Source organism: Suillus discolor (assembly GCF_016758755.1).
Source record: "Suillus discolor strain FC423 chromosome Unknown F5147scaffold_144, whole genome shotgun sequence".
NCBI lineage: Eukaryota > Fungi > Basidiomycota > Agaricomycetes > Boletales > Suillaceae > Suillus > Suillus discolor.
The window spans coordinates 23,140-49,221 of NW_024541391.1; the positions used below are offsets into that span (position 1 = coordinate 23,140).

Sequence of the window (26,082 nt, forward strand, 5' to 3'; positions counted from 1 at the left end):
GCTAAGATGAGCAAGTTCTTGGTAGAACCTAGTAGATTAAAGTGAAGTATAATCTACAACAATGTGTCTACTTATACATAGTGTATGTAGGCGTTCAAGCTCAGTCTGTAATCTATAGTATATCTGTGATCTAAGATAACCAGACATGAGGTTAGATAAAGTACATGAGGCTTAACCTCTGATCATACATGCAGCGCCAAGTGCAGCTGCGCAATCAACAGGAGGCGCGTAGAAGCGCTCCGGATCTTCATACATGAGGCGCCAAGGGCGCTCCGGATCTTCATGAAGCGACATGCGTTATACATGCGCTGATCTAGGGTGTTCATGAGGCGTACAGCCTCCATGGAACAGGTACAGGGCCGTCTAGGCCAGGGGCGGGGTCATAGCGTCAGGCGGGGTCACAGCGCCATGAGGCGGGGTTATAGCGGTCCAGACCGCTGTCTTTCTAGGCGCAGGCGGCGCACCGCCGCGCGGGGAGTCTAGCAGAGCGGGGGCAGGCGTAGGGAGAGCTGGGGCTCTAGTAGGTGTTACAGATCCCTGTAACAGGGAGAGATGCCTGAGCTAGTACAAGTCATGTTAATTGAAGATCCTGGTCATCCTGGGCATCCTCAGGCTGGGATCTCCCTTCCTCAAACCAACACATGAATTGCGGCAAGAAAGTATGCCATCATATCCAGGATTCGAGGACACGGTGGACAAGTATATATGCAGTTAAAGTAATGAGACAACTGTATGGTTTCGACGGGCGAAATAGTAAGCATCAGAGCTTCCACCGATGATGTGGATACTGTCTGTCAAGATATGACCATCGACGTCACTCTCGTATGTACTCATCCTTTTCTTTTACATACGCAATCACTCTTCGTTGCATGCCTTATACACGTTTTCCTTTGATTCTCCGTCTCAATCATCATATTAATACCTCTCCGCATCGAATGTCGTTCGGTAGTCTTTTGACCCGATCTCAAGTCTTCGTTCTCGTTCTTAGTCCGAACCTCTCGATTAGTCATACTGTCGGCACACATAGTGCTGCCGTGGTCCGGTTCGGTCCAGTTCAGAGGGTCCTGGACGAGAACCGAGAACCGGACCACAGAGAACCGTTCTCTGTGGTCCGGTTCGGTTTTTTTCTGGTCCGAACTCGAACCGAACCCGAAAATTTTCAGTGGTGAGCGTGAAAAAAAAATCATTGCAAGACTAGTTTACACATCAAGTAGCTACTCCAATGACATGGCTACATATGACTGTAGCCGCTGATCCAAGAGCTAACTGATTCGATCTATACAAATGGTGAGAATGAAATAAAACACAATAACAACCAATGCTTACCGTCGATGTTAGTGGGTAATGTGAACCTGCGGCGTCTGATCCAGACAAGCAATTTGAAGTAAGCTGCCTTGTAAGGCACGCATCAGTGAGAGCATCAGTAAATTCTCACATTTCTTGAACTGCCTTTTTGGTAACTTGCCGCCGGTTAACTTCCAAAAAAGGTGCGGATAAGCCACGCGCAAGAACTGTGACACCCACTTGCCACAAGCAATTTTAAGTTGAAAAAGCAGATGCCTCCTCTTGACTGGACCTTTTTCCACTCTTATTTTGGCCTTTTTTCGATAATTTTGCCTTTGTAAGTAGTGCAAGTGCTAGCAAAAGTAGCAGCAAGTAATAACACTTATCTTACTTATTTTCTACTTGTTTGCGACTTAATCACACTTTTTGAGAGAAAAATGACGGCAAAACATAGCATTTCAAGCGACAAGTAGATTAAGTATAGAAAAAGTTGGACAAAAGACACTAAAAGGAGTTTCAGAAGCAGCAATTAGCGAAGCAGTAGCATACTATGAAGCAGTGAAGCAGTGAAGGAGATGCATGCAGTGGGCAACAAGAAAGACAACAACTAGAACCCTATGAGTGCGCGCTCATCCTCCGAGTCTTCGTCTGGAGCGGAGGGTGCACCACGCCTCTTAAAGGCAATCTCCTTCGCCCGTTCCCAGATATCCTGGATGACCGAGTCTTGCAGGCGGTTGATGGATGTCATGTAGCACCTGGTCATTACACCGAAATTAGTGTCCGAGAACGCCTTTCGAGAGCCGCTGATCTTGCCCGAGGACTTGTTGAGAGAGTGAGGGACCTTGACGGCCTTGCCTTTACTGTTCACCTCCAATTTGCTGACAAGCGTCTCGGAAGCGATAAGGCGGATGGCACGTTCCACCTAAAACACAGGAAATAATTAGCCGTGCTGTGAAGAGAGGGCAGGAAGATACATGCCGCTGCAGTGCAAAGGCTGAGTGCACCTTTTGCATGCGCTGTTGTGTGATGGTCGCCAATAGCACCCAAAGTAGCGCATGCGTGCTGTGTGAGTACCTGAATGACCTCCGTCGTCAGCGAAGGAAGACATTCAGGACAATGAGAGAGGTACGTGCGGTTTGAGTTGCGCCTCCATTCTCAGATGTTGCCATCACCTTTTTTTATACACAGAACAGGGAGAAAACACCTGCACGTCTCGAGTGAGAGGTGGCGGGTGAGAGACAGCGGAGTGAGAGACAGTGGGTGAGATACAGCTAGCACGCCGAAGAGAGATAGTATCACGGCCACCGGAAAAAATGTGTTCGACAGCAACAGGTGAGCCCGGAATAGCGAGAATATCACGAGCCAGACGTGAGAGGTCATTGAGGTATGTTGGGAGTGGGCAGCGCACCTTGTTCGTCTCCTCGACAACTTTCTTTCTCCCATTCCTCTTCTCCTTTCTCTTTCCCCCGGTGTCTTCCTTTCTCCTTCAACAAAGTGTCATCCGCATTCGCCTTAGCCACGCCAGCATTTGCTGGCATGTGCTGGGCGCATGCGCTAGACACTGGTTGTTGCTGGAGTGGGGTAGTGGTTGCAGCAAGTGGTGGTGGTGGTGGCGGCACGGTTGACTCAATCAGTAAATAAAATGAAAACGGATATACAAATAACTACCTTGAGGACAGAGTCTTGAGAGTTGATTGATTAGTACTAATCTTCAAAAAGGCTAAAAGTAGCCTAATTAACCAATAGTACAACTCCTGAAGACGACACTTTGACGTCGACATAGAGACTGACGTCGTCGTAGTTGAAGTCGAAGTCGAAGTCGAAGTTGACAATGGGTTCGGGGTTCGGAATGGTTCGGGAAGGTCGAACCAGAACTGGACCATTTGGGAAGATCTAGAACCGAGAACCGTTTTCCGGTCCGGTTCTGGCTGGCGCGAGAACCATGGACCGAACCGCGGAGAACCGGACCAAAAGTCCGGTTCGAACCATGGTTCTGGACCGGACCGCGGCAGCACTAGGCACACACGACGATCAAATCTTGTTGGCCTGCAGCCTCACAAAGAGATTAGTGTGGAAAAAGACAACTGAAAATAATTTCTCATTTCTGAAACTTGTAGGTGAATCTAGTGTACGAATGTCTGCTTTTGTAGTGGAATGACATGAGTGTGTTAATAAAAAGCAGCAACAACCGAAGGTCACCGGTCACCGCTTGTGTTACATGACGCATCTTCGACCAAATTTCTCTCGCCTGCAGGCCACTCGGCAAGTATGTTCCTACATAGTACTGCTAGTTGATATTTCCTGGAAGGCAATTGAATTTATGCTATTTTCTGTGTCGAAGCTGGCCACTAGTTTGGCGTGATGTTCTCGAATGCTAAGGATGAGGCGTGGTCCCAACACAAACACCTGCACGACCGATGAAATTTGAACAGCACCATTGAGTACCGATTTCTACAGAAATGATGAGCAGTCGTTACAAGCAGATATCAGCGAAAGCTCAACGCACCACGAGTGATTGAGAGATACTAGTAAGCTGAAACAAAGAGACACCAACAAAGCTAACATGTGCGGAACTTGAGCAGCAAATATGGCCTTCACATTACAAGCTCACCTTGCAAAATAAAGCATGTGAGCTTTTATCAGCACTCTGAAACAGTCCCCGGCGGTCGATCCTGTCGATGGGCCGAGTCGCCGCAGGTCACGGAAGTATTTCACAGCAATCCAGACTGAAAGACATAGTGCGAGGACCTCCCAAACAGTGTAGAGTATCCAATACGTTAAAAAAAGAAGCTGGACGTCGTCCCCTTCAGATTCATACTCGCACATGTACGTGCCAGAGAGTATCAACTCCTCTAGCGTTCATTCAATGAGCCGGTTCTTCAAGTCAAACAGTAAAGCTTACCCCCTACAATATGCTCGAGTGCTATTGTTATGACGACTCCGCAGGTGATGGTAACAGTCAGAAAGATAATGACAAGTAAGATGAGCATCTTTCTAGATCCCTGATACATGACATGCAAGCGAGTAATCATGATGACTTGCATCGCGTTTCAGTCGAGTCAATATCACAGAGGTGTTGGAGCTAGCGAACTCACTGCCCAACATAGCGTATAGGACCACACCCATCCCATTCTGTATGCAGTAGGTAATATTGCCTGAAACGCCCAGTTAGTGAATACCCTCGTACTGGTATCAAAAGCTCCAACTCACACCTATTGCGTCATTATGTTGAGCCAAGTTCGATGGTTAGAATCTCACTCACCCCTAGAAATGAGTATATTCATTTGGATGGGGATGAGATGGTTGCGTAATGCTCACTATATCTGTCAGCGAGACAAATGGCGCAAATGCTGTGTACTACCGGTCAGAAGAATCGAATACGGTGTATATGAGACATACTCAAAATATTGGCACTAATTGTCATGGATGAGCTATTAGCACAGTGTCGATGTTTGACCTCGACATACACGAAATATATTATTCCAAAATAGCGTATCTAGAACATTGGAGAGTCAGCACAATTTGTCAACCACCCTATAGGACAACATGAGGTACGAACAGCCAAATACAGCACAGTCATGAGAGACCAGCGTTGCATCTGTCGCGAATTCATTGCGTTCTCCTGCTTTTCCTCTGATACGGGACTCTTTTTACTCACCCAGATCAGTTCAATCTATGGTATCTTTCTTAGCGAGTTGGCTGCTCCGGCGATAACATCGACTTACCTCTCGTCCTAGTGTTAGTACTAGAAATATCGTAAGAATATCAGCGGGTTTCGAACACTGTCCGGGGCCCACTCACCCCAATCGTATATCATCACGACACCGGCGGCAACTGCAAAACTGTAAGTCAGTGTTAGAACTAGATATCTTCAAGCGACAAACCTATCCAATAGCTATAGAAGATATTTGAGTTGATTATTGGCCACCAACTAGAATTGTTTGAAACTGTGGTCATATTTGAGGGATAAGTGTGAACGAGTGGGGGATGTTGGTGGTGTATAGCGATACTTTTATGCTAGATATTTCAACGCTTTCACTGCCAAAATCTATATTGCGGTGAGAAACTAAGCAAAAAGAGGAAGCTATCGGTAATCAAAGTTTTGCAAACCAGTATTGCGCAAGACACAAAGATAGACCGCAGTCATCGGTGGTATTAACGCAGTATTTTTATTGCAAGCTTGGAGAGTACTACGTCATCGATCTAACACAGGTCAAAGCGTGCAGATAGTACACTCACTTCGGTCTCGCTGGCTGAGCCGGATGTGCAACAGCCCTCCAATCACCCTTATGGATGTGGAATGCGTGATTTGCGGTGGGACGGACTGAAAGTCAGCCCACGGAAAATAGACACAAAGGACACGTCAACAAGATGGTCCACAGATGGTTGAATAGCGCACACTCAGAGGCATGTTGATTTCCATAATTTCAATATAGTTTCCCTGCCATCCTTCGGAACCCTCGCCATCGTCATTCCATTGCTCATTTGCTGTCAGTAGACCAGAAATGCGTGGATGGTACCTAGAGCTTAACTTACCAATAGCTTGTCACTGAAATAATAGCGAACCGAGGGCACTTGCGGCTCCCCACAGTCGATGTACTTTTCTGCCTAATTCACCAGACCTTTTTTGATTCCTGAGCGTGTGCATAAAACCTGTATAACATTATGTTTCGTAAACTTCCAGTATCCTGTGGTTGCTTCTGCCAGTGGATGTTGCGGTTGTGAGGCGGTTTCATGAAGCCATTCTCGTATTATGACAAGTTCTGTGAGGAGCACTGAGGAGTGCATGATTACCTGTGATGTTGACGTGGGTGTGTTAGGATTGTTGGCAAGTAATGTCTGGGGATGGACGTGTAGTTCTGGTTCGGTTTTGCATGCACTGTAGCACTTGTCTTGAGTGAAAAACCAGCAGTAATACATGTCCACTCACGACATTGCAGCCTGTAGAAGGCCTCGTGTATTAGTCTCCATGCGAAAGAGGTTGAATTCCTTTTGAGAGGCATTAGAAGATGCGCTATTCACGCCTTTGTTATTTGGTAGGTGTGTAAATTGCAAACCTTGCGACCTGCTTATGCGATGACATTCAATCGATCCCAAGGACTGATGCATGAATCTTGAGAAGATTCTGCCCAACTGTATGCAAGTGCTAGCCGCCCTACTTTCCATCAGCTTCTCCGGCTAGTCGACGCTCTCTTCTCCGCTTGACATCCCAATTATAAACTCTAGCAGTGTTGACTTCCATCACCGTCAGCTGCTCTCGCAGAAACTCCAAGTCTTCGATCGTAGCCTTCAAGCTTGCCTCTGCAAGATCCAATTTGGATCGCAGGAGCGATGCAGCCTCTGACAATTTGTACGATAGCATAACATTCGCCTTATACGAATCAGATACCATCGGAAAACTCGCAATGGACAACTAAACTCACCCCTAGCCATAGATAGACGGTGTCGGTGTCCTCGAGTTCTGCTTCCGCGAAGAGCGTGTCATTTAATTCAAACGTTGTCGTAGGCAGCTTTTTAGGATTGTCAGAGTTTTCCTCATCACTGAGATCATCCTCCAGATCGCCGTTCTTGTCCTTGTCTTCCTACATGATCGTCAGATAACGTTGCCGCACGTATTTGCAGTGATGGACTCACTCTTTTTTCTTGCAGGAACTCCACCATATGCAACGTCTTTCTGATGTCAGGGATCTTGTCCTCCAGACCTTTTCGTTGTTGTGTTAGGTTGGCATCCATATATCGGTACTTCCTGGACTTTCTTAGGTTTAAGATCATTACAGAATATAAATTGACTCAAACATACGCGATAGCATCCTGGAAATTCTTTAGGGGAGTCTCGACCGCGCCATCTGGGCCTCCCAGATATTCTTCGACATTTGCCTACATTATTAAGCATGAGCAGAAGATCTAGATTTGAGATATTTTTGTAGATACGCACGATGAATGGAGCTTTTGGAATACCCCGTGGGTTTTTTTCCTCTTGAAATACCGACTTGGCAGACATGGTCGTAGACACCGGGTGACCGCAGTCGTGAACAAGCGCAAACCCCGCTTCCAATCATGACGCGTGACGTCCGGTCGAAGTTAGAATTGGAGTTTACAGGATAGACAGCAAAACTTGATTCATTTGACTCCGCAAACGCCGAAGTTAGCGCCGTGGGCAGCTTCAACGCTGGCCGCGAATACATATGTGGAGACCCCGCCTCTTGTGTATTAGGTTTGGTGCGCGAATGCAAACACTTCACGGTATTATTCATCTTATGATTCAGGTTCCGGGCTTAGTAGGAACAGCGACGATAATAGGAGTTCGTGGCGCGCAGAATATATTCGGCCGATTCCGATATTCTATTATACTAACTATTTACTCCGCCACTCAGATGCTCTCGTAACTCCGCTAAGCAGTGCACGAGCCATGTCGGCTGATTGCAACGTCTATACTGATGTCACAACACTCCCCCTCAATCTGGAGACATGCCCATCATGTTGGAGAGTCTCTGATGCGACGGTTTAGCTAGCGGTTTAGTGAGTACATCTGCTATCATCCTTTCTGTAGGACAGTATACTTCTTGTATTATTTTCTTGCGAATCTTACTTCTGATGTAATGATTCTTTACATCAAAGTGTTTTGATTTCGCGTGATATTGAGGGTCTCGTGCTATTGCTAACGCTGCCATATTGTCTCCATATAGGATTGTTGGTCCTTCTTGGGCCAATTTCAAATCTTCGAACAAATATCGGAGCCACACTGCTTCCTTTGCTCCATATGCCATCGCTGCATATTCTGCCTCCGTTGAGGATAGCGAAACAGTGTTTTGTTTCTTGGAGCTCCAAGTAATGGCTCCTTCACTAAGTTTGAAGACATATCCTGATATTGAGACTCTATCGCGAACGTCATTAGCATAGTCTGCGTCTGTCCATCCCTCAAATTTGACTTTGGCGTTCGTGGAATCGTTTCCTCGATACTTAATTCCAAGGTTTTTCGTCCCAGCTAGATATCTTAATACCCATTTTGCTGCTGACCAATGTGTTAGTCCAGGATTTGCAGCAAAAGAGCTTAGCCTTTGTATTGCATACGCGATGTCGGGACGTGTCGCCACTGCAAGATACATTAAAGATCCGACTAACGAGGCGTAACTATTACTTCGTTCGCCTTTTGTGTCGGTATCCTCCTTTTCTAATACAATTTTCAGATCCATGGGCATACCTACTGCGTTGCAGTCCTGGAGTCCATATTTTCGTAGGATTGAATCTATGTACCGTGCTTGAGATAACTTAATTGTTTTCTCGGCACGGTCTCTTGTTATTTCAATTCCTACTATCTTTTTAGGTTCTCCCAGGTCGGTAACGTCCAATATCTCTTTTAGCTGCGTCTTTAATTGACTCATAAGATTGACACTATTTGCAAACAGGAGTAGATCGTCTACCCATATTGTTATAATCTGCATGCCTGTCTCGGTCTGTCTTATATAGATGCATGGATCCGACTCGGTACGTTTAAATCCTATCTTCGTTAGATGACTATTTAACTCAATGTTCCACTCACGTCCAGATTGTTTTAATCCATACAAGGTTTTTTGAAGTTGACACACTCTTCCGGTACCATCATCATATCCTTCCGGTTGGACCATGTACACCTCCTCTGTTAAGGTGCCGTTTAAATATGCTCCTTTCACGTCCATCTGCTCAACTTCCCAATTTAGGGCTGCTGCAACAGACATCGTCGATCGTATCGACTCAAGACGTACTACCGGTGCAAAGGTATCTGTATAATCCATACCAGGAATTTGTGAGTACCCTTTCGCTACTAACCTTGCTTTATACTTAATGATTTCGCCTTCTTTATTTGTTTTCTTAACTAGGACCCATTTGTTTCCTACGAGCGTCCTGTTCTCGGGTGGTTCTACCAACTCCCAAGTGCCCATTTCGTTTAACTGGGTAAGTTCTGCTCGTATCACTTCTTCCCATTTTGGCCAATCTATTGATGCCTGTGCTTCTCTTAGATTCTTTGGCTCATTAGGGTCAATGTGTCCTCCTTCTACCATCGCAATCAAGACTATGTCTTCTTCTGTAAGTTCTGGCAATGGTAGTTTACCGTCTCTAACTTTATACGACTTAGATCTATCATCTTCGTCATTATCAAAGTCCGGTAAGTCTGGTTCATTCATTTTTCGGTAATCTTTTCTAACTGTTTGTCTCTTGGTTCTTCTGGGCAGCTCATTTGTCTCTGGCGGCTCTTTCCGCTTATTATCTGTGGATATACGCTCATTTGAGCTCTTTTCTTGTAAGTGTTCTCGTATATCTCTATGCTGTTCATTTACGGAGTGTTCTTGTATAGGTGATTGCGCGTCAGCTCCCCCTGATGTCTGCGCGTCTATCTCCCCCATATCAATCTCCCCCTCGCGCTGTACATCATTAGCGCTTTCTGGGATCTTTTCCGGTGAGTTTATAAACTTGTAGTTTCTACTCACTCGTATCTGACGTGTTCGGGCGTCATAGTAACGTATTGCCTTCGGTCCATCCACAAAGCCGACGAAGACTTGTTTTATGGACCTAGGCTGCATCTTAGATTGGTTGGCGTTCTCCTGGAGAACATATACAGGTACGCCGAATTCTTGTAAGTATGACACGTCAGGTTTCTTACCACTCCATACTTCTTCAGGGGTTGAATGATCTAATGCTCGGGTTGGTGCCCGATTTCTTACATATGCGGCGTGTGCAACCGCTTCTGCCCATAGGAACTCTGGTAACTCTCTTTCGGTTATCATTGCTCTCGCTAATTCTGTTAGCGTTCGATTCTGTCTTTCTGATACTCCGTTTTGCTGTGGTGAATAGGGCGCTGTTGTTTGTAAGTCTATTCCCTTCTCTTTACACCATGTTATCAGCTCATTATTTATATATTCAGTACCGTTATCTACCCTAATTGTCTTGGGTGATTCGGTTTGTTGTCTTTCAAGGTAAGCGATATATTGCTTTACCTTTGATGATGCCTCATTTTTGTGTTTCAGAAATTCAATGGTACATTTCCTGGAACAATTGTCCACGAAGGAGATATAGTAGCGGGCTCCTCCTATAGATTGAGTCCTTGCTGGACCCCATACATCACTATGGGTAAGTTCGCATGGTTTTTCTGCACGTTGATCTACTAATTTCGGGAAAGGTTCCCTTATTTGTTTTGCGCGAATGCACGCTTTGCATTCAAATTGAGGTTCGCTTTTATCTATATTCAAGCCATCTACTAACTTTTTGTTATACAGCTTTTTAAGACCTGTTACCGCTACATGGCCATATCTTTTGTGCCATGTCAGCCAATCGGCTGGTGGTCTCTCTTTTACGGTATGTGTCTTTTCTATTAGTCTTAACTTCGCTCTAACATTTAGTTTATATAGGCCATGTTCAATATGTCCTTCTGCGATGTGTTGTCCTTGTTTGGCATACAAGGCCACTTTTCCACCGCCGAACCTAGCACATCCGCCATCTTTGTCTAGCTGGCGCACAGATAATAGATTGTTTGATGCGTTCAGTACGTATAATACATTCTTTAGATAAAATTTGACCTTTTGTCTGCCTATATAGCTTTCGAGTTCGACTGTGCCTCGCCCTTTCACTTCAAGGGGCTCGTTTCCTATCCCGACAACTTCACTTTTCATTGGGACATATTCTGTAAGTGCAGTTCGAACTCTGGTTATATGCGAGGTTGTTCCTGAATCTGCGAACCACTCGTACCAGATCATTGATTCTTGTTCGCTCTTCGGGGAAAGATCAGACTGAACCATAAACACAATTTTAGGTTCGTCTTCAACTTCCATATCGGTGTCGTCATCCTCCATATTGCCTCGCACTTGGTAAGCACGTTTCGGCTTTACAGGTCTAGATGATGCTCCTGAAGTCTTGTTTCCCCAGCATGCCAAAGTCTCATGTCCGAATTTGCCGCAGGACATACACTTTGGCTTGCCTTTCCAATAGCACTTTGCGGTGACATGGTTATGTCTTCCGCAAATCGAACATTCCGGTAAGTTCTGTTTCAGTCTTTCCTTCTCAATCTTACGCTTTTTCCCGTGTTCGGTACTCTTAGCATAATACCCCTTCTCCTGCGCCTGCGTACTGTGCGTCTCCCTACGATTATACTCGTCTATAATCAACGAGGTAATCTCCTGGGACGTTATACCTTTTGTCCCTTGCGCATCCGCATGCGTACCAAGGTACGAGGATGTGAAGGCATCCCAGGAGTCCGGTAGGGACATCACGAGCAAGGATTTATATTCCTTGTCCATAATCATCTCGCCCATAAGATGTAAGTCGTTTTGTTGCCTTTTCATCTCATTGATATGTTCGACGATATTGACGCCTTCAGCTGCTCACATAGCGAATAGATTTCGCTTCGTGACGACGACACTCTGTTGTCCTCGAACTTGATGAATACTCATCAAGTTTGTCCACATTTGTTCGGCCGTTGCTGTTACAGTAACATGGCATGAGTCCCCCGCCAGCAGACAGCCCTCTGCCAACCGCACGGCTATAGACGATACCGGAGTCTCACCAGCTCTATGACAATAGATGATGACAGATGATGATAGACGATAAGCGGCAACTGCCGGCTTAGATAAGCGGTCTGGACCGCATATGACAACATAGGTCTAGAAGACCTATTTATGTTATCAAGATAGAAGGCAAGCCTCGTGTTGCCTCATGTACTGATAGAAGGATACCTCGAGGATCCTATCTACGATAGAAGCCCGCCTCATGGACGCTATCTCTGACACATGTAGATAAGCAGATTAGAACCCAGCTTTAGGCTGAGCTTAGATACGACGAGTAGCCTTATATAAGGTCGAAGATTAAAGTAGACGCTCCTTACTTTAATCTTACTAGGTTTACCCTTGAACTCCTTGTCCCGCTAAAGCTACCTGCTCGACATCGACTCGTACCTTCAGTGACGCCTCTCACTGTCTGTAAACCCTGCTATCATCTCAGCGTAACCCCTCGTTAACCACCACGAGCTACATTCGAGTATGCAACCTTTGCTTGTCTGTAAAGGCCGACGACTCTCAGCACTCAGTACCACTGTCATGGTTGTCGCTGTTTAGATCATCCTAGTCGCACACGACCGTTTGTCGTAACAGTTGCAGCCTCGGTGACATGCACCATCTGTTCATCAGTGATGCTGTTCATTATCAAGGTCTGTGCAACTTGGTCGAGTTTATTCCATGACGCTAACTCATCCGTTTTGTTCGGATCAGGCTTTTTTGTCGTGCTGTCTACATGTTCAGACACGCCATGAAGCTTGAGAAGGCCCATCATACGGGCTTTCCATCCACTCCAATTCTTTTCCTTCAAAGGTTCGATTTTATACGACGACAACGCTCCGAGGTTAATCTCTTTAGGTTTTTGTATTGCCGCAGGAACAGGTACTGTTGTGGAAGTCCCAGTAGCTGTAGAAGTCGGAGGATTAGGATTGGGATTCGACATCTTGATTATTATTTCAATGTATTGCTTTAACGTTTGCTTTTTAACGTATCACAGGGCTCGTAACCTCTTATGATTCAGGTTCCGGGCTTAGTAGGAACAGCGACGATAATAGGAGTTCGTGGCGCGCAGAATATATTCGGCCGATTCCGATATTCTATTATACTAACTATTTACTCCGCCACTCAGATGCTCTCGTAACTCCGCTAAGCAGTGCACGAGCCATGTCGGCTGATTGCAACGTCTATACTGATGTCACAACAATTCATTCGTTGTGAGCCTTGATTCATCGCCGTGATTTGGTGTTGCCACAGGTAAGTATATCGTAGATCCATGTATCCAATACTCGATGTCACTGATCTGCGCTAACACAGGATGGACCTACACTGGAATTACGCAGCCAGACAGCGACTACGGTCGGACTGCAACAGTTGAGCTTCTCGAATGAAAGAATATCAACATCAAAACTCATGGGAAACACCTAACAATATCTGTGCATTTGAAGCGCTCGGAGAACCACAAAAAGGGCGGATATACGGTGCAGCAAAATTTCTATGGCAAGTCTTCTAGGTTATGGCGATTGCATCGTCCAGGCTGAGGCTTTCCATGCGAAGATGGAGAATGGAATGGTTACCGTGCGCCTCATCGCGTGAAGATGCGATCCTACTTCGGATTTGTATTCTTGGTACTTCGTGAAGGTGGAATAAGGATTCTAAAGCAACGGTGTATTGTACAATGGCTATGCATGTACAAGCATCAGACTATCATGCGACTTTCGTAGCCTGCCCATGAAATTGCTGAGCCTGATGAAGGTTTGACAATGGCGTTCTTTGCTCATCTGGTGGACCTCGCTTTTAGCTCGCAACCTTCACCGACTCCTGCTCAAGTCGGCACTGCAAAACATAATGGCCACTGACTGAGGCTGCACAATCAGAAATTGGGCCTTTTGCTTGTTACGGGCTTTCCGTCTCCCATGTGCGATTTCTCTTTCGACTTAGTATGTATGGCATCTCATATTTAACAATTATCAATCACACAGCATGAGTCACGATGTATCCGCCAATGCAATGGATCACCGTCGCATCAAGTGCACGATCGGATCCACCGAATAGAGTGTGCTGTCGTGTTTCCTCTCTGACTTTTGCCATACCACAGAATGGGACCCGACTCGGCCCATCGACAGGATCGACCATCGGGGACTGTTTCAGAGTGCTGATACAATCTCACGTTCTTTATCTTGCAAGGTGAGCTTGTAATGTGAACGGGGTAGTATTTTTCCGCTCAAGTTCCGCACATGTTAGCTTTGTTGGTGCCTCTTGCCTCCATCTTGCTGTTCTCTCTCCAGAAATCTCGGTGCGCTGACCTGTTGCTGATATCTGCGTGCAACCGTTGCTCATCATTTCTGTAGAATTCAATTTCTACTGAAGCTCAGATGCTCGGAGGTGTCCTTCAAATTTTATCGGTCGTGCAGATGTTTGTGCTGGGACCACGCCTCATTCTTAGCATTCGAGAATGCCACGTCAAACTCGTGACGCAGAAACCAGCATGAATTCGATTGTTTTTCAGGAGCGTATACATGTATCGACTAGCAGTACTGTATAGAAAAATGCTTGCCGAGTGGTCTGCAGGAAGGAGAAATTTGGAGGAGGATCCATCGTTGTATTATTTAACATGTGGTGTTTCGAGGTATATTTGAAAGGTCTAGGCAAAGCTATTTCTTGTTGTATCACTACCGGAATGAGGTACGCGCACTTGAACCAAGTGGTAAGCTGAAATTATATGGAACGTAACCCGGTTCTTGATGACCGATATTCGGGGACGTCATTTTGCAACCTTCAAGGCCAATTTCAAATGATTTATTTCATTCTGCAGGGCCTGCTGTCCAGCGTACAATCTTCGCAGCGCTGCACATTGCTCGACGCCTATATTATGAGCCGGCATACGTAGATTGCATACATTACACAAGGTTAGTAACTAACGCCTGCTGGCATGGTAGGTAATACTACCGCTCATTGAACGTCTGTCGTACATTGCTATGACTGGTGGAACGGCGGTTGTTAATGACTTATATTACCGTGACCTCGGTCTGCTGGACAGTGAGTCATGGTAGGACAGATAGGAACAATACAAAACCTCCTCCCCACTAAATTTGAATTGAAAGTCGAGGCTTCTTGATCGAAACCAAAGTGCAAAGTCCGCAATGTGTTCAGGGTCCGGCTCGATCACGAATCTTGCATCCCCACAGCGATTTGAACAGTATTCAATCGTCGGATCGACTCGGAACACGCATCATGCTTCGACAATTGACTCCTTTGGACAAATACCATCGAGCAGTTTCATCACTGGTACTATCACATGTCCTTGACGTCGTCTTCTGTGGAGTATAAAACAGACAGCACCAACAATCAATTGCCAACAACCTCTTTACAAGTGAAATCAACTCACCATCATGTTTATCCACCTCTCTACTGCGTTCGTTGTTCTCCTCGGCCTGACGGCCCTTGTCAACGCTGGAGTGCCAGTAAGCCTCGCATCGCGTCAAATTCTATCATATTGTTATACAATGTCTGCAGGCTGCTCGCCACGCTGCTCCCATTGACAAGCGTAGCACTGCTGTGACCCGAGTAAGCCTGGCTTCGCGTCAGATCTCACCTTGAGCTTACAATGTGCATAGGCCAATTATTTAGTACTTGCGCGCGTAAGCCTTGCTTCGCACCAAACGTGTAAAACTCACCATAACATATATGCAGGAAGAGTCTCCAGAACCGGACCCAGGCAAGAAGCCAGTAGTAACTGGGCGTGTGAGCTCTATTTCACACCAAATCTGATCATGTCAAACTCACCATACAATGTATGCAGGAGGAGTCTCCGGAACCGGACCCAGGCAAGAAGCCAGTAGTAACTGGGCGTGTGAGCTTTATTTCACACCAAATCTTCATGGCAAACTCACCATACAATGAATGCAGGAAGAGTCTCCGGAACCGGACCCAGGCAAGAAGCCAGTTCTAACTGGGCGCGTGAGCCTCGTTTTACACCGAATCTAGTCGTGTCAAACTCACCATTTGATGTACGCAGGGACTCTGAACCTATGATGATTACGCCGTAGTAAGACTTGTTTGGCGTGTTGACTCACGGAACACTGTACACAAGGCAACCACTATGCAAAATCAGAGCTTTATGCAGAACAAGTTACAAGGAATGTCAAGTAGAATAGTGCTCGATGAGGTTGAGATATGAGGTGTATTACCGATTGCATGACTGTATGGAAAGCAGGAAGCACTATTGTGCTTTGTTCGTGAGCAAAAATTGCAGGAGCTTCTGACTGAGTCTGAAGTTAACATACTGCCATTTCGACCACAACTCCCGAGACTCTTCAACTTGAAGTACCCCATTAAAATACAAACAGAATCAGTCAAAGTCCCTTGACAGCTGATTCTGCGCGTTGGTGTTCCACTGTCTGGAAATATAGATACTGCGAATCGTGAAGCCAGATAGTTGATAACTCATCGGTGCTCGAATGCAATTTCCTCCATGCGATGGGCCATGGAGAATGAAAAGAATGAAGCGAATGAGCATGACAAGGATATGGGGTCTGCCGAGGAATGAATGGAGAACCTGAGGCAAAGGTGAGATACGGGTAGTCAGAGGGTCGGCCGAAGGCCTCGATGAAGGTACTCGTAGTGGTCAGAACTAATGAGAGTGATAACGGTTGGCAAGGAAAGGAAAGGCACGATTCAGAACAATATAGAGGTCACCAGCAACAACGGCTAGGACGACTTGAAAGGAGGGACGCATCATTTGTGAGATGTGATATGGATGGAATCTCAGAGATAAATACGAAGGGGGACGGTAGGAAGACGGCTTGCTTCTTATATCCTGAATACTATTCTGTGCAGACGCTACCCACCTGAAACCCACCTTCAAACAGATGTCATTTGCAATGCCAGCGGATCGCCAGCAGACCTCAAATTTTGATGCCAGGGACCGACGCTCCAGAAAGCCGTGCTTCATCGCACCGATTCATTAGGCTTAACACATCCAAGATTTTAAGATGTCTCTCTATCCTAAAATCTTCATTGTCCGAGCAGCAGTGATATTTTTTCAGAAGTAAGCATTTCTGCAACAAACTACTTGCTATGTGTGGTGTCATTAACCACGTTGCACCAATGAGAAAGCAAAAGCATGACTCACTGTAGCTCATTCGACCTCACACATATATATGTACTCTCCTATCTATCACGCCCGAGCCGGTGAGTCCACAAATCCTGGATGAAACTGCTCATGCTCACCTCGTCACGCTCTGGGAGTGCTATTGGCATGCATATATAGCCACGGCAGCAATCGTGGTTCGTGGTGCAAAGGCCGTCAGCTGTGTGGCATTCGCTGTCAGCACTATCAGCTATGGACGCTGTCAAAGCAGCAACAACGGCAAGGACGACTCGGAAGGAGAGACGCATTATTTGTGATATGTGATTATGAAAATAGATTGGTAGGAAGACAGGTTGCTTTTATACTATTCCGCTAAGAGATTACAACAGATGGCAAATATTTGCCATGCCAGCAGATTTTTTGCGAAGCACTTCACACAGCGCAATTAACTACTTACGTGTGGTTCCATCAACCGCGCTGCACCAATGGGGAAGCTGCAAAAACGCACTTGGCATACTGTATCGAGTATGGAGTTTGATATGAGAGAGAGCTGCCGAAATGCCAACTGGGTGAGATCAACGCACCAGCGCTGAGCGCCCAGCGCTGAGTACGGAGCGCTGAGTACTGAGTGCTCGACATCGCAAATACTGATGCCAACATGGACCAGCAAGAAAGTGCACACGATCACCACAACACCCCAGGGTCATCCGGTGTCTCTGCATCAGCCAGTAAGATGATGGCAAGTGCTTCGAGAGACGTTATGGCGTGCGCCGTGCGGGGAACGATCTGTCATGGTAGCGTGAACGTGTTACGTCATGTTTCAACGACGCCTACGCCGATGAGCACGGTCGAAACCCCTGCGCCTCGCTTAGCTGATTTCAAGCGCCGCCATGTGCGTGCCGAACGTTCATTTTATTTCGGAAGCTTTTGCACGAACTGTCATGAAATAAAATGGCCAAATAAAATCGTTATTGAGTAGGGCTAAATGATTGTGACGCCAATTAGGTGGCGTCTGCACAGAACTTGCAGCGTCATCTACCTGAGATACGACTCGATAATCTATGACTTGGGGTTACAAGTGTATTTCTTCGAATTTGGGAGCTTTCGAGATCGACATTGCTTGGAATTCACATCTGTAGAGTCAGTAAATTGGCACGACGTCTAAGGGGACGTGCCACGAGACCAGGTATTGGCAATTTGGTACCACCCGAAGTACACGTGGGAAGTTCAACACATAGTAGAGGTTCAAGGAGTCTCTCTCGCAGGTTTCTACTGCGGCTTCCTTGCTCGGATTTCTATGTGCGTGTGCATTGCGATTCAAACTTATTAACTGGTCTTTGTGCTGATGAAAGGCGGATAACTTGACAGTATTTGTCGTCTTGGACCACTTGCGTCCATTTATCCGACAGTCCTCGTGTAGCTTAATTGTGTTACTTTATAGCATGGCAGATGATGTAGAACAGTGTCGAGCAGCTTTGAAGAGATGCCCCCACGGTGATTCTGATCGACCACAGTCTCTCAGCAATCTTGCCATCTGCCTTCGAGACAGATTTATGCAGCAGGGCATCCCGTCTGACATTGACGAGTCCATTGAGCTCCACCGGGCTGCACTACTCCTTCATCCCTCCGGCCATTCTGATCGGCCAAAGTCTCTCCACAATCTTGCTGTCAGCCTTCAAGACAGATTCACTAAGCAGGGCGTCCCATCCGACCTTGATGAGTGCATTGAGCTAAATCGGGCCGCACTACTCCTTCGTCCCCTTGGTCATTTTGATCGATCACACTCTCTCAACAATCTTGCTAATAGCCTTCAAGACAAATTCACTCATCGGGGCGTCCTATGTGACCTTGACGAGTCCATCGAGCTTCATCGGGCTGCACTACTCCTTCGTCCCCCCGGTCATTCTGATCGATCACACACTCTTAACAATCTTGCCGCCAGCCTCCAAGATAGATTCAATCAGCGGGGTATCCTGTCCGATCTTGATGAGTGCATCGAGCTAAATCGGGCTGCACTACTCCTTCGTCCTCCCGGTCATTCTAGTCGTTCGCACAGCCTCAACAACCTTGCCAATAGCCTCGGGAATAGATTCAATCAGCGGGGCGTCCCGTCTGACCTTGATGAATGCATCGAGCTCCATCGAGCTGCACTACTCCTCCGTCCCGTTGGTCATCCTGATCGATCACACTCTCTCCACAATCTCGCCGTCAGCCTTCAAGATAGATTCACTCAGCAGGGCGTCCCGTCCGACCTTGATGAGTGTATCGAGCTAAATCGGGCTGCACTACTCCTTCGTCCCCCCGGCCATTCTGGTCGATCACACACTCTCAACAATCTTGCCAACAGCCTTGGGAACAGATCCAGTCAGCGAGGCATCCCATCTGACCTTGATGAGTGCATCGAGCTGCATCGGGCCGCACTACTCCTTCGTCCGCCCGGTCACCCTAATCAATCACACTCTCTCCACAATCTTGCCAATAGCCTTGGGAATAGATTCAATCAGCGAGGCATCTCGTCCGACCTTGATGAGTGCATCGAGCTAAATCGAGCTGCACTACTCCTTCGCCCCCTTGGCCATCCCGATCGATCGCACACTCTCAACAATCTTGCCAACAGTCTTGGGAACAGATTCAGTCATCAGGGCGTCCCGTCCGACCTCGATGATTGCATTGAGCTCCATCGAGCCGCACTACTCCTTCGTCCACCCGGTCACCCTAATCAATCACACTCTCTCCACAATCTCGCTGTCAGCCTTCGAGACAGATTCACACTGCAGGGCATCCCGTCTGACATTGATGAGTCCATTGAGCTCCACCGGGCTGCACTACTCCTTCGTCCCTCCGGTCATTCTGATCGACCAAAGTCTCTCAACAATCTCGCCAGCAGCCTTCGAGACAGATTCACGCAGCGGGGCGTCTCATCTGACCTTGATGAGTCAATCGAGCTAGATCAGGCTGCACTACTCCTTTGTAGCCCAGATCATTCTAATTGATCATGGTCTCTCCACCATCTCGCCGAAAGCCTTTAAGGGATTTGCGTGTACACCTTCTTCCTCCCGGCCATTCTCTTCAGTCCTCATCCTTGCCAACAGCCTTTGCAGATTTCAGCAGCGGGGCGTACTGTCTGACTTTGATAAAACATTTAGCCTATTCTCACAACTCTCCCACATATCTCACGTAGTCTCTTGTACGGATCAAAGTTGTGGGCCACCTCTGCTAACTTGAAGGAGACGAACCATGGCTCTGTATTGGAAAGTGCATTAAATTCCTAGATTGGCTCGCCTGCGTCACGTTATCTTGATGTGATGAGGATGACCACGGCTTTGTTTGCTGTGGATGCTTTATCGTACAGCATTCGTGATGCGCACTGACAAAAAAAACTGTTATAGAACTGGTGGAGCAAGGCCGTGCAGTATTCTGGACCCGGTTGGCCCGCTTTCGCACAATACTCGGTGAACTTTCCATGGCTCAAAACACCGGCGCAACCTTGGCAGAAGGGATACCACTTATTAATCATACTTCGCGTCTTGTATCCTCTTACTCCAATATGTCTATCTTATCCCTCGAGTCATGACCTAGCGTCTTCTATTTCACACTATCCCCAAGTCAAGGTTAATCGACGTTAATTCATTTTCCAAGTATAAACAGCAAGTACATAACATGATAGCAAGTTGCAGGATGTCGATGAGCACCCATCGGTCAAGGGTAATGAGAAACATGCATGCATGACGTTTCACAATTTTGCATTCGCTTTCACCTGTTTTTCATAGCCCTCAACCAACACCCGTCTCAACACCTTCCCAGTTGGCAACTTCGGAATCTATCCAAGGACTCAATTAACTCACCCCAAAAAACAAAATGAAGAAAAAACCTACCGTCTCCACAATCTGAATGCCCCCTCTCAACCACTTGAACCGACTCAGGCGCTCCTGTACCCACGCATTGAGTCGTCTCACGACTTCTTTCTCACCCAACGCTACGCCCGCGGGGGATAACACGATCCATGCACGCGGTATGCGTTCGTCCGAGGTACGCCCACCCGAAACACCCGCGACGCTCACGTCAGTGACGAGCTTGTCGGGCTGCGCCAGAATCGTGTCCTCGATTTCGACGGGAGAGACTTGCACCCCTGAGATCTTGAGCGTGTCCTGTAAGGACCGGGGTCAGTACAATACGAAACGAGCTATGTTTATGGAGTGCATCTTACCTTGGTGCGGTCTTCGAAACTGCAAACAGGACGGGTCGACTTCAGTATAAGTGGGTTTATCGTACTCGTTGAATTAACTTACAAAAGCACCTCGTCCTCATCTATCCGTATCCGGTCGCCCGTGCGCAACCATCCATCGACAAACGTTTCCCGAGTGGCCTTGTCGTTTCCTTTGTATCCCAGCGTCACAGCACCTCCGCGAACGAAAAGTTCGCCCGCCTCGTTCGGGCCCACTAAGGACCCGTCGGGACGGACAACGCGGGCTTCGACACCGGGGACGAGCATTCCGGCAGAACCAGGCTTGTTTCTGGCGCGTCCATCGAGCATGCCGGGGATGGGCTTCATGGCGATGGCCATTGTCTATCTCAGACAATGACGTCAGCGAGCTGGAAGGAGTAGATAGAGAGTCCACTTACGAATTCGGACATACCATAACCTTTTGAAGGTTGACAGTAGCACCAGGGGTTTGCACACGATACGTGGAGGACGCACCTTCAGTAACTCTTGGTATGTCTGTGAAACGGGAGCGAGCCTGCTCGGCGAGCTGGGGCGGGAGGTATGCGCCGCCACTTCCGATTGATTTAACCGAGGTCATATCAGTAGTTTTAAAGCGTGGATGGTGGACGAGCTGGTGTACAAGGGAAGGAACGAGGACTAGGGTCGTGATATGGTATCTACATGCTCAAAATGAGTACCAGAAGTACTACAGGACATGCTAAATGCTCTTACTATTCACTTACTTAGGGATGATGTCAAAGAATACATTGATGTCCCATTTCGGGAGTATGACAGTCGTGCCGGGATTGAAGAAGTTGAAGAAAGTGGTCATGTAAAGGCCGATAGAGTGATAGAGCGGAAGGACAGCGAAGGTTACTTGTACCCCTTCAGGGGTGTTCCATATTGATGGCTAGTAGGGGTGTCAGGGAGACCACAAAAGTAGCGCTGAAAGACATACAGCCTGGATTTTAGCCATTTCCATACCGTTTACCATTGTTGAGAGGGTGACAGCGGTGATATTTCCATGGGATACCATGACAGCTGTACAATATAGTCAGATGGTGTGTTCATGTTTCTGCGATTCGAAAACGAGACCAGTGGCAAAAGGAGACACATACCCTTAGGAGGACCGCTTGTTCCACTGGAATAGATAAGGTAGGCCAGAGTGTCCTTGGTAGCATGACGGACTGGCAGACGTGGAATACCATTCTTTCGAACAGAAGAGATGAGCTGATCATAGCTTGTGTGGCCTACGTTTTCTCCTTCTAGGAGGTGAATCCGATCTGCTGGGAGACCCGAAGTCAATGCGAGTTGCAATAACGAGGAACTGGTAAAGATCCTAGTCGCCTGCGCGAGCGAATTGGCGTGTTTGAACTCGTGCGGCGTTGAAGAGGATGAGAACAACGCAAAGGGGACAGTGATAGCCAGTAGGGAATGTAGCAAGGTTGCATAGTCCTGAAAATATTACAATTCAGTCTCGACTGAACAATAGGACGCAACGCACTAGGCAGTTCTCGATCAGAACGCCTACAAGATCTCCATTCTCTGGACGAAGACCCAAACCACCTTGCGTCACATCAGTGCCCAGTGCAGTAGCGCCATCGCGGACACGCTCGACAAACTCCCTAAATGAACGCCGCTGGCCAGTAGCTGCATTCACGAATAATGTGTAATCTGGCCACTCCTGCTGGTCAGGCCGGTTCAGGAGCAAGTGGTGAACATTAGATTCTGGGACCTTTGGCAGGTCAGGGAAAAGCGACTTGTGGTACATCTTTCGACAGCTGATGTGGATACTCGAGCCTTCAGCGGTGTACTGCGGCGGGGAATATTAAAGGTCCCATAATTGGCTTTGGCTTTTTATACGATGGCATGATGAAGCCGAACTTGTACGTTTGTGGTTAGAAGTTGTCCGGGTTACAAGCGCCGCCATCAAAGATGTCAACAGATTTACTCAGCTTGGTCCTGCGTGGACCAAACATTGTGAGGCAAGGCGGATACGCGTTACAACTGAGCCGACCAACCCGGCGACTTGACGAAATCAATCACGTTCAAGCTAATGAATTGCAATCCGAAGTGCAAGTGCACATGATTACACTCATCTTCACATGGCCAAATATAAAAATTCAAAACATGGATGTTGGACGCCGCAGCCCGCAGTTATGTAAAAGTACCTACTAGTCCTTTTATTTGAAATTTGTCATCCTACAAAAGTACCTTCACAGTTTCGCCTTCGCCTTCCCTTCCTTTACGTACTCATCCACCAGCAACCGCCTCAACACTTTTCCAGTTGGCGACTTTGGAATCTACCAAAGCATTCAATCAACCCAAAAGAAGAAGAAAAGAAAGGCAAACAACGCTCACCGTCTTCACACACGCGATCCCCCCCCTCAACCACTTATACCGACTTAGCCGCCCCTGCACCCATGCATCAAGCCGTACCATAACCTCTTTCTCACCAAGCGCCGCGCCTGCCGGGGAAAGCACGATCCATGCTCGCGGAATGTGTTCGTCTGAGGTACGCCCGCCTGAAACGCCTGCGACAGTTACATCGACGATCAGCTTGTCTGGCTGCGCCAGAAGCGTGTCCTCGATTTCAACAGGGGAAACTTGCACCCCCGAAATTTTGAGTGTGTCCTGTGACAGCTCAGTACAGCGCCGATAGTGACATGCAGTGGGTGCAAGCTTGCCTTGATGCGGTCCTCAAAGCTAAAAAGGGTATATTAGCGTCATATGGAATGAGCGTGCCGGTCGTTGTCAAATTGACTCACAAAAGCACTCCGTCCTCATCAATCCGCATCTGGTCGCCTGTACGCAGCCACCCATCGACAAATGTCTCCCGTGTGGCCTTGATATTTCCCTTGTATCCAAGTACCATGGCAGCCCCACGTACATAGAGTTCACCTGCCTCGTTTGGGCCTGCGAGAGACCCATCAGGACGGAGAATGCGAGCTTGGACACCAGAGAGTAGAATTCCGGCGGAGCCAGGTTTGTTCTTTGCCCGTCCATCGAGCATGCCGGGAAGGGGTTTCATAGCCACTGATATCTATCCCCAGACAGTGGAATTGAAGCTTGTAATGAGTAATGGATGATCACTTACGAATTCGGACAAACTATAACCTGTGTAAGTGGGTAGTAAAATGATCCACAAGGAAGTGGGGAACGCACCTTCGAAAACTCTTTTCACACCTGGCAAGCGGGCGCAAAGCTGGGCGGCGAGCTGAGGTGGGAGATATGCAGCGCCACTGCCTATGCCTTTAATCGAGCTCAAATCGGCAGTTTCGAAGCGAGGATGGTGAACGACCTGGTGTACAAGTGACGGGACGAGGCTCATGGTCGTGATACGGTATCTGTCACGACCCAAGCATAAATATTAGTAGCACAGCCGCTATGAACTGCACTTACTTTGGAATACTGTCGAAAAATAAATTGACGTCCCACTTCGGTAACATGACTGTCGTATAGCGTTTGAGGAAGTTGACAAAACTGGTCGTGTAGAGGCCGTACGAGTGGTAGACAGGAAGGACACAGAGGCGAACTTCAAGCCCATCAGGGGAGTCCCATATCGTTGGCTAGTGAAGGGTTGAGATAACAAGAAAGTAACGTCGGATAAATACATACCTCTTCTATTTTAACCGATTCCATACCGTATACCATTATTCCTAGGGCGGCATGGATGATATTCCCATGCGATACCATCAGGGCTGTATGACGAAGTCAGAAATGCTACGTATGATGTACCCATGCTTCTGCGATAAAAACCACAGAAAGATACATGCCTTTGGGCGGACCACTCGTCCCGCTGGAAAAGATCAGGCAGGCCAGAGTATCCTTGCTAGCATAACGGACCGGCAGCCGTGGAATGTTATTCTTGCGAGCAGAGGAGACGAGCTGGTCATAACTTGTGTAACCTTTATATTCCCCTTCTAGGATGTAGATCCTATCTTCAGGGAGACCCGAGGTTAAGGCGAGTGGCAGCAATGAGGGACTGGTAAAAATCCTAGTTGCCTGTGCGAGCGAATTGACTCGTTCAAACTCGTAAGGCGTAGAGTACGATGAGAACAGTGCAAATGGAACTGTGATAACTAGCAGCGAATGCACCAACGCAATATAATTCTGACAAAACGAGCTTATTTGGTTTATAAGCTCAGTGCAGGAAAATGTAACACACTAGGCAGTTCTCGCTCAGAATGCCTACAAGCTCTTCATTCTCTGGACGAAGACCTAGGCCACCTTGCATCACATCAGTACCCAGTGCAGTAGCACCATCACGGACACGCTCGACAAACTCCCTAAATGAACGCCGCTGGCCAGTAGCCACATTCACGAACAATGTATAATCTGGCCAATCCTGCTGCTCAGGCCGGTCGAAGCAAAAGTGGTGAAGGTTTGATTCTGGGACCTTTGGCGGGTCAGGGAAGAGTGACTTGTAGTACATACTTGACCACTGATCGAAGCTTCAGCAACGCCACGACTCCCTCTTGAGGATAAGAAAAAGACCTATGATTGGCCTAGCCATTTATTTGTACGGTAGATGTTCGGAACTGTGTATGGTAGCCGCATCACGAAAGTCAGGGATCTAGCCACCTCAAAGCCACCTCCGGGGCTATTCCACGTAGACTCTGGGGCTGGAGGGTTGCATCCGAGCGGAGTTGTAATATTGATGCGCTCACCACCAAACAAGTACTCCGCTGCATCAGCAGGTGATTCCTGACTCGGCCCGGGAGATAGTTACCGGCCTTACTTAATTACGATTTTATTTCGTCATTTATTTATTTCTCTACCCCACCGTCGTGCAGGCCTGTTTGAGTTTGGTAATAATATTGCAGTGGAGTTACGCGGTAACTAGTGAACAATCAGATTCACGTGTGTACCCTGCATCACGCTGCCATGCCCATATCGTCCAATGATGCGATCTATGTGATAAAACAACTTGAAGGCGAGTTATAGGGGCATGCAGCCCAAGTCCCGTTAGATATAGTGAAGGA

General features: G+C 47.3%; 10 protein-coding genes across 10 annotated transcripts; 3 read left to right on the top strand and 7 right to left on the bottom strand.

Moving 5' to 3' along the window:
* Positions 1-1,891: 1,891 nt before the first annotated feature.
* On the bottom strand, positions 1,892-2,297 carry F5147DRAFT_659192 (uncharacterized protein; the record flags this gene model as incomplete). The annotated part of the gene is made up of 2 exons (XM_041434558.1): positions 1,892-2,206; positions 2,259-2,297. The coding sequence occupies 2 exons, from the start codon at positions 2,295-2,297 to the stop codon at positions 1,892-1,894; spliced, it is 354 nt and encodes a 117-aa protein (XP_041284930.1).
* A 1,203-nt stretch (positions 2,298-3,500) lies between these two features.
* On the bottom strand, positions 3,501-5,603 carry F5147DRAFT_76854 (uncharacterized protein). The gene is made up of 13 exons (XM_041440985.1): positions 5,524-5,603; positions 5,169-5,463; positions 5,086-5,118; positions 5,010-5,029; positions 4,943-4,957; positions 4,752-4,780; positions 4,684-4,697; positions 4,599-4,634; positions 4,380-4,439; positions 4,187-4,321; positions 3,896-4,136; positions 3,791-3,842; positions 3,501-3,735 (listed from the first exon to the last, which is right to left on the bottom strand). The coding sequence occupies exons 2-13, from the start codon at positions 5,239-5,241 to the stop codon at positions 3,559-3,561; spliced, it is 885 nt and encodes a 294-aa protein (XP_041284931.1). The 5' UTR covers positions 5,242-5,463; positions 5,524-5,603; the 3' UTR covers positions 3,501-3,558.
* A 106-nt stretch (positions 5,604-5,709) lies between these two features.
* Positions 5,710-6,420, bottom strand: F5147DRAFT_76804 (uncharacterized protein). The gene is made up of 4 exons (XM_041440930.1): positions 6,342-6,420; positions 6,215-6,273; positions 5,821-6,163; positions 5,710-5,764 (listed from the first exon to the last, which is right to left on the bottom strand). Exons 2-3 carry the CDS (start codon positions 6,253-6,255, stop codon positions 5,893-5,895), a joined length of 312 nt encoding a protein of 103 aa, XP_041284932.1. The 5' UTR covers positions 6,256-6,273; positions 6,342-6,420; the 3' UTR covers positions 5,710-5,764; positions 5,821-5,892.
* A 19-nt stretch (positions 6,421-6,439) lies between these two features.
* On the bottom strand, positions 6,440-7,285 carry F5147DRAFT_588497 (Prefoldin subunit 3; the record flags this gene model as incomplete). Its single annotated transcript, XM_041432092.1, has 5 exons — positions 6,440-6,655; positions 6,708-6,866; positions 6,919-7,030; positions 7,085-7,161; positions 7,220-7,285. 5 exons carry the CDS (start codon positions 7,283-7,285, stop codon positions 6,440-6,442), a joined length of 630 nt encoding a protein of 209 aa, XP_041284933.1.
* A 6,509-nt stretch (positions 7,286-13,794) lies between these two features.
* On the top strand, positions 13,795-14,300 carry F5147DRAFT_841564 (uncharacterized protein; the record flags this gene model as incomplete). The annotated part of the gene is made up of 3 exons (XM_041444389.1): positions 13,795-13,988; positions 14,046-14,097; positions 14,153-14,300. The coding sequence occupies 3 exons, from the start codon at positions 13,795-13,797 to the stop codon at positions 14,291-14,293; spliced, it is 387 nt and encodes a 128-aa protein (XP_041284934.1). The 3' UTR covers positions 14,294-14,300.
* Positions 14,301-14,941: 641 nt separating this feature from the next.
* F5147DRAFT_841565 (uncharacterized protein) lies at positions 14,942-16,015 on the top strand. The gene is made up of 7 exons (XM_041444390.1): positions 14,942-15,265; positions 15,318-15,368; positions 15,419-15,442; positions 15,495-15,545; positions 15,604-15,654; positions 15,711-15,761; positions 15,820-16,015. Exons 1-7 carry the CDS (start codon positions 15,194-15,196, stop codon positions 15,826-15,828), a joined length of 309 nt encoding a protein of 102 aa, XP_041284935.1. The 5' UTR covers positions 14,942-15,193; the 3' UTR covers positions 15,829-16,015.
* Positions 16,016-16,778: 763 nt separating this feature from the next.
* On the bottom strand, positions 16,779-17,311 carry F5147DRAFT_728897 (uncharacterized protein; the record flags this gene model as incomplete). The annotated part of the gene is made up of 1 exon (XM_041439345.1): positions 16,779-17,311. A coding segment is annotated over one exon (230 nt), but the record flags the coding sequence as incomplete, so codon positions are not given.
* A 772-nt stretch (positions 17,312-18,083) lies between these two features.
* On the top strand, positions 18,084-19,997 carry F5147DRAFT_77085 (TPR-like protein). The gene has a single exon (XM_041441180.1). It carries the CDS (start codon positions 18,336-18,338, stop codon positions 19,884-19,886), a length of 1,551 nt encoding a protein of 516 aa, XP_041284937.1. The 5' UTR covers positions 18,084-18,335; the 3' UTR covers positions 19,887-19,997.
* A 501-nt stretch (positions 19,998-20,498) lies between these two features.
* F5147DRAFT_728906 (uncharacterized protein) lies at positions 20,499-23,002 on the bottom strand. Its single transcript, XM_041439346.1, has 10 exons — positions 22,602-23,002; positions 22,216-22,552; positions 22,056-22,138; positions 21,841-22,007; positions 21,593-21,774; positions 21,517-21,536; positions 21,183-21,460; positions 21,101-21,119; positions 20,769-21,041; positions 20,499-20,713 (listed from the first exon to the last, which is right to left on the bottom strand). Exons 1-10 carry the CDS (start codon positions 22,866-22,868, stop codon positions 20,627-20,629), a joined length of 1,713 nt encoding a protein of 570 aa, XP_041284938.1. The 5' UTR covers positions 22,869-23,002; the 3' UTR covers positions 20,499-20,626.
* A 224-nt stretch (positions 23,003-23,226) lies between these two features.
* Positions 23,227-25,819, bottom strand: F5147DRAFT_77135 (uncharacterized protein). Its single transcript, XM_041441229.1, has 10 exons — positions 25,266-25,819; positions 24,874-25,210; positions 24,716-24,798; positions 24,500-24,666; positions 24,263-24,444; positions 24,195-24,214; positions 23,866-24,140; positions 23,785-23,803; positions 23,459-23,731; positions 23,227-23,400 (listed from the first exon to the last, which is right to left on the bottom strand). Exons 1-10 carry the CDS (start codon positions 25,530-25,532, stop codon positions 23,314-23,316), a joined length of 1,710 nt encoding a protein of 569 aa, XP_041284939.1. The 5' UTR covers positions 25,533-25,819; the 3' UTR covers positions 23,227-23,313.
* Positions 25,820-26,082: the final 263 nt, after the last annotated feature.

Coding starts and splice junctions, on each gene's coding strand:
- F5147DRAFT_76854 (XM_041440985.1), bottom strand. CDS start 5,241: ATGACCACAGTTTCAAACAATTCTAGTTGGTGGCCAATAATCAACTCA. Junction 4,322..4,379: donor CCTATACGCTATGTTGGGCA/GTGAGTTCGCTA, acceptor ACGCGATGCAAG/TCATCATGATTACTCGCTTG. Junction 4,137..4,186: donor ACTCGAGCATATTGTAGGGG/GTAAGCTTTACT, acceptor AATGAACGCTAG/AGGAGTTGATACTCTCTGGC.
- F5147DRAFT_76804 (XM_041440930.1), bottom strand. CDS start 6,255: ATGGAGACTAATACACGAGGCCTTCTACAGGCTGCAATGTC. Junction 6,164..6,214: donor CTTCTACAGGCTGCAATGTC/GTGAGTGGACAT, acceptor CAAGTGCTACAG/TGCATGCAAAACCGAACCAG.
- F5147DRAFT_841565 (XM_041444390.1), top strand. CDS start 15,194: ATGTTTATCCACCTCTCTACTGCGTTCGTTGTTCTCCTCGGCCTGACG. Junction 15,266..15,317: donor TTGTCAACGCTGGAGTGCCA/GTAAGCCTCGCA, acceptor CAATGTCTGCAG/GCTGCTCGCCACGCTGCTCC. Junction 15,369..15,418: donor GTAGCACTGCTGTGACCCGA/GTAAGCCTGGCT, acceptor CAATGTGCATAG/GCCAATTATTTAGTACTTGC.
- F5147DRAFT_77085 (XM_041441180.1), top strand. CDS start 18,336: ATGGCAGATGATGTAGAACAGTGTCGAGCAGCTTTGAAGAGATGCCCC.
- F5147DRAFT_728906 (XM_041439346.1), bottom strand. CDS start 22,868: ATGTACCACAAGTCGCTTTTCCCTGACCTGCCAAAGGTCCCAGAATCT. Junction 22,553..22,601: donor TTCTGATCGAGAACTGCCTA/GTGCGTTGCGTC, acceptor TAATATTTTCAG/GACTATGCAACCTTGCTACA. Junction 22,139..22,215: donor AACAAGCGGTCCTCCTAAGG/GTATGTGTCTCC, acceptor TATATTGTACAG/CTGTCATGGTATCCCATGGA.
- F5147DRAFT_77135 (XM_041441229.1), bottom strand. CDS start 25,532: ATGTACTACAAGTCACTCTTCCCTGACCCGCCAAAGGTCCCAGAATCA. Junction 24,667..24,715: donor AATCGGTTAAAATAGAAGAG/GTATGTATTTAT, acceptor ACCCTTCACTAG/CCAACGATATGGGACTCCCC. Junction 24,215..24,262: donor TGTGAAAAGAGTTTTCGAAG/GTGCGTTCCCCA, acceptor CCACTTACACAG/GTTATAGTTTGTCCGAATTC.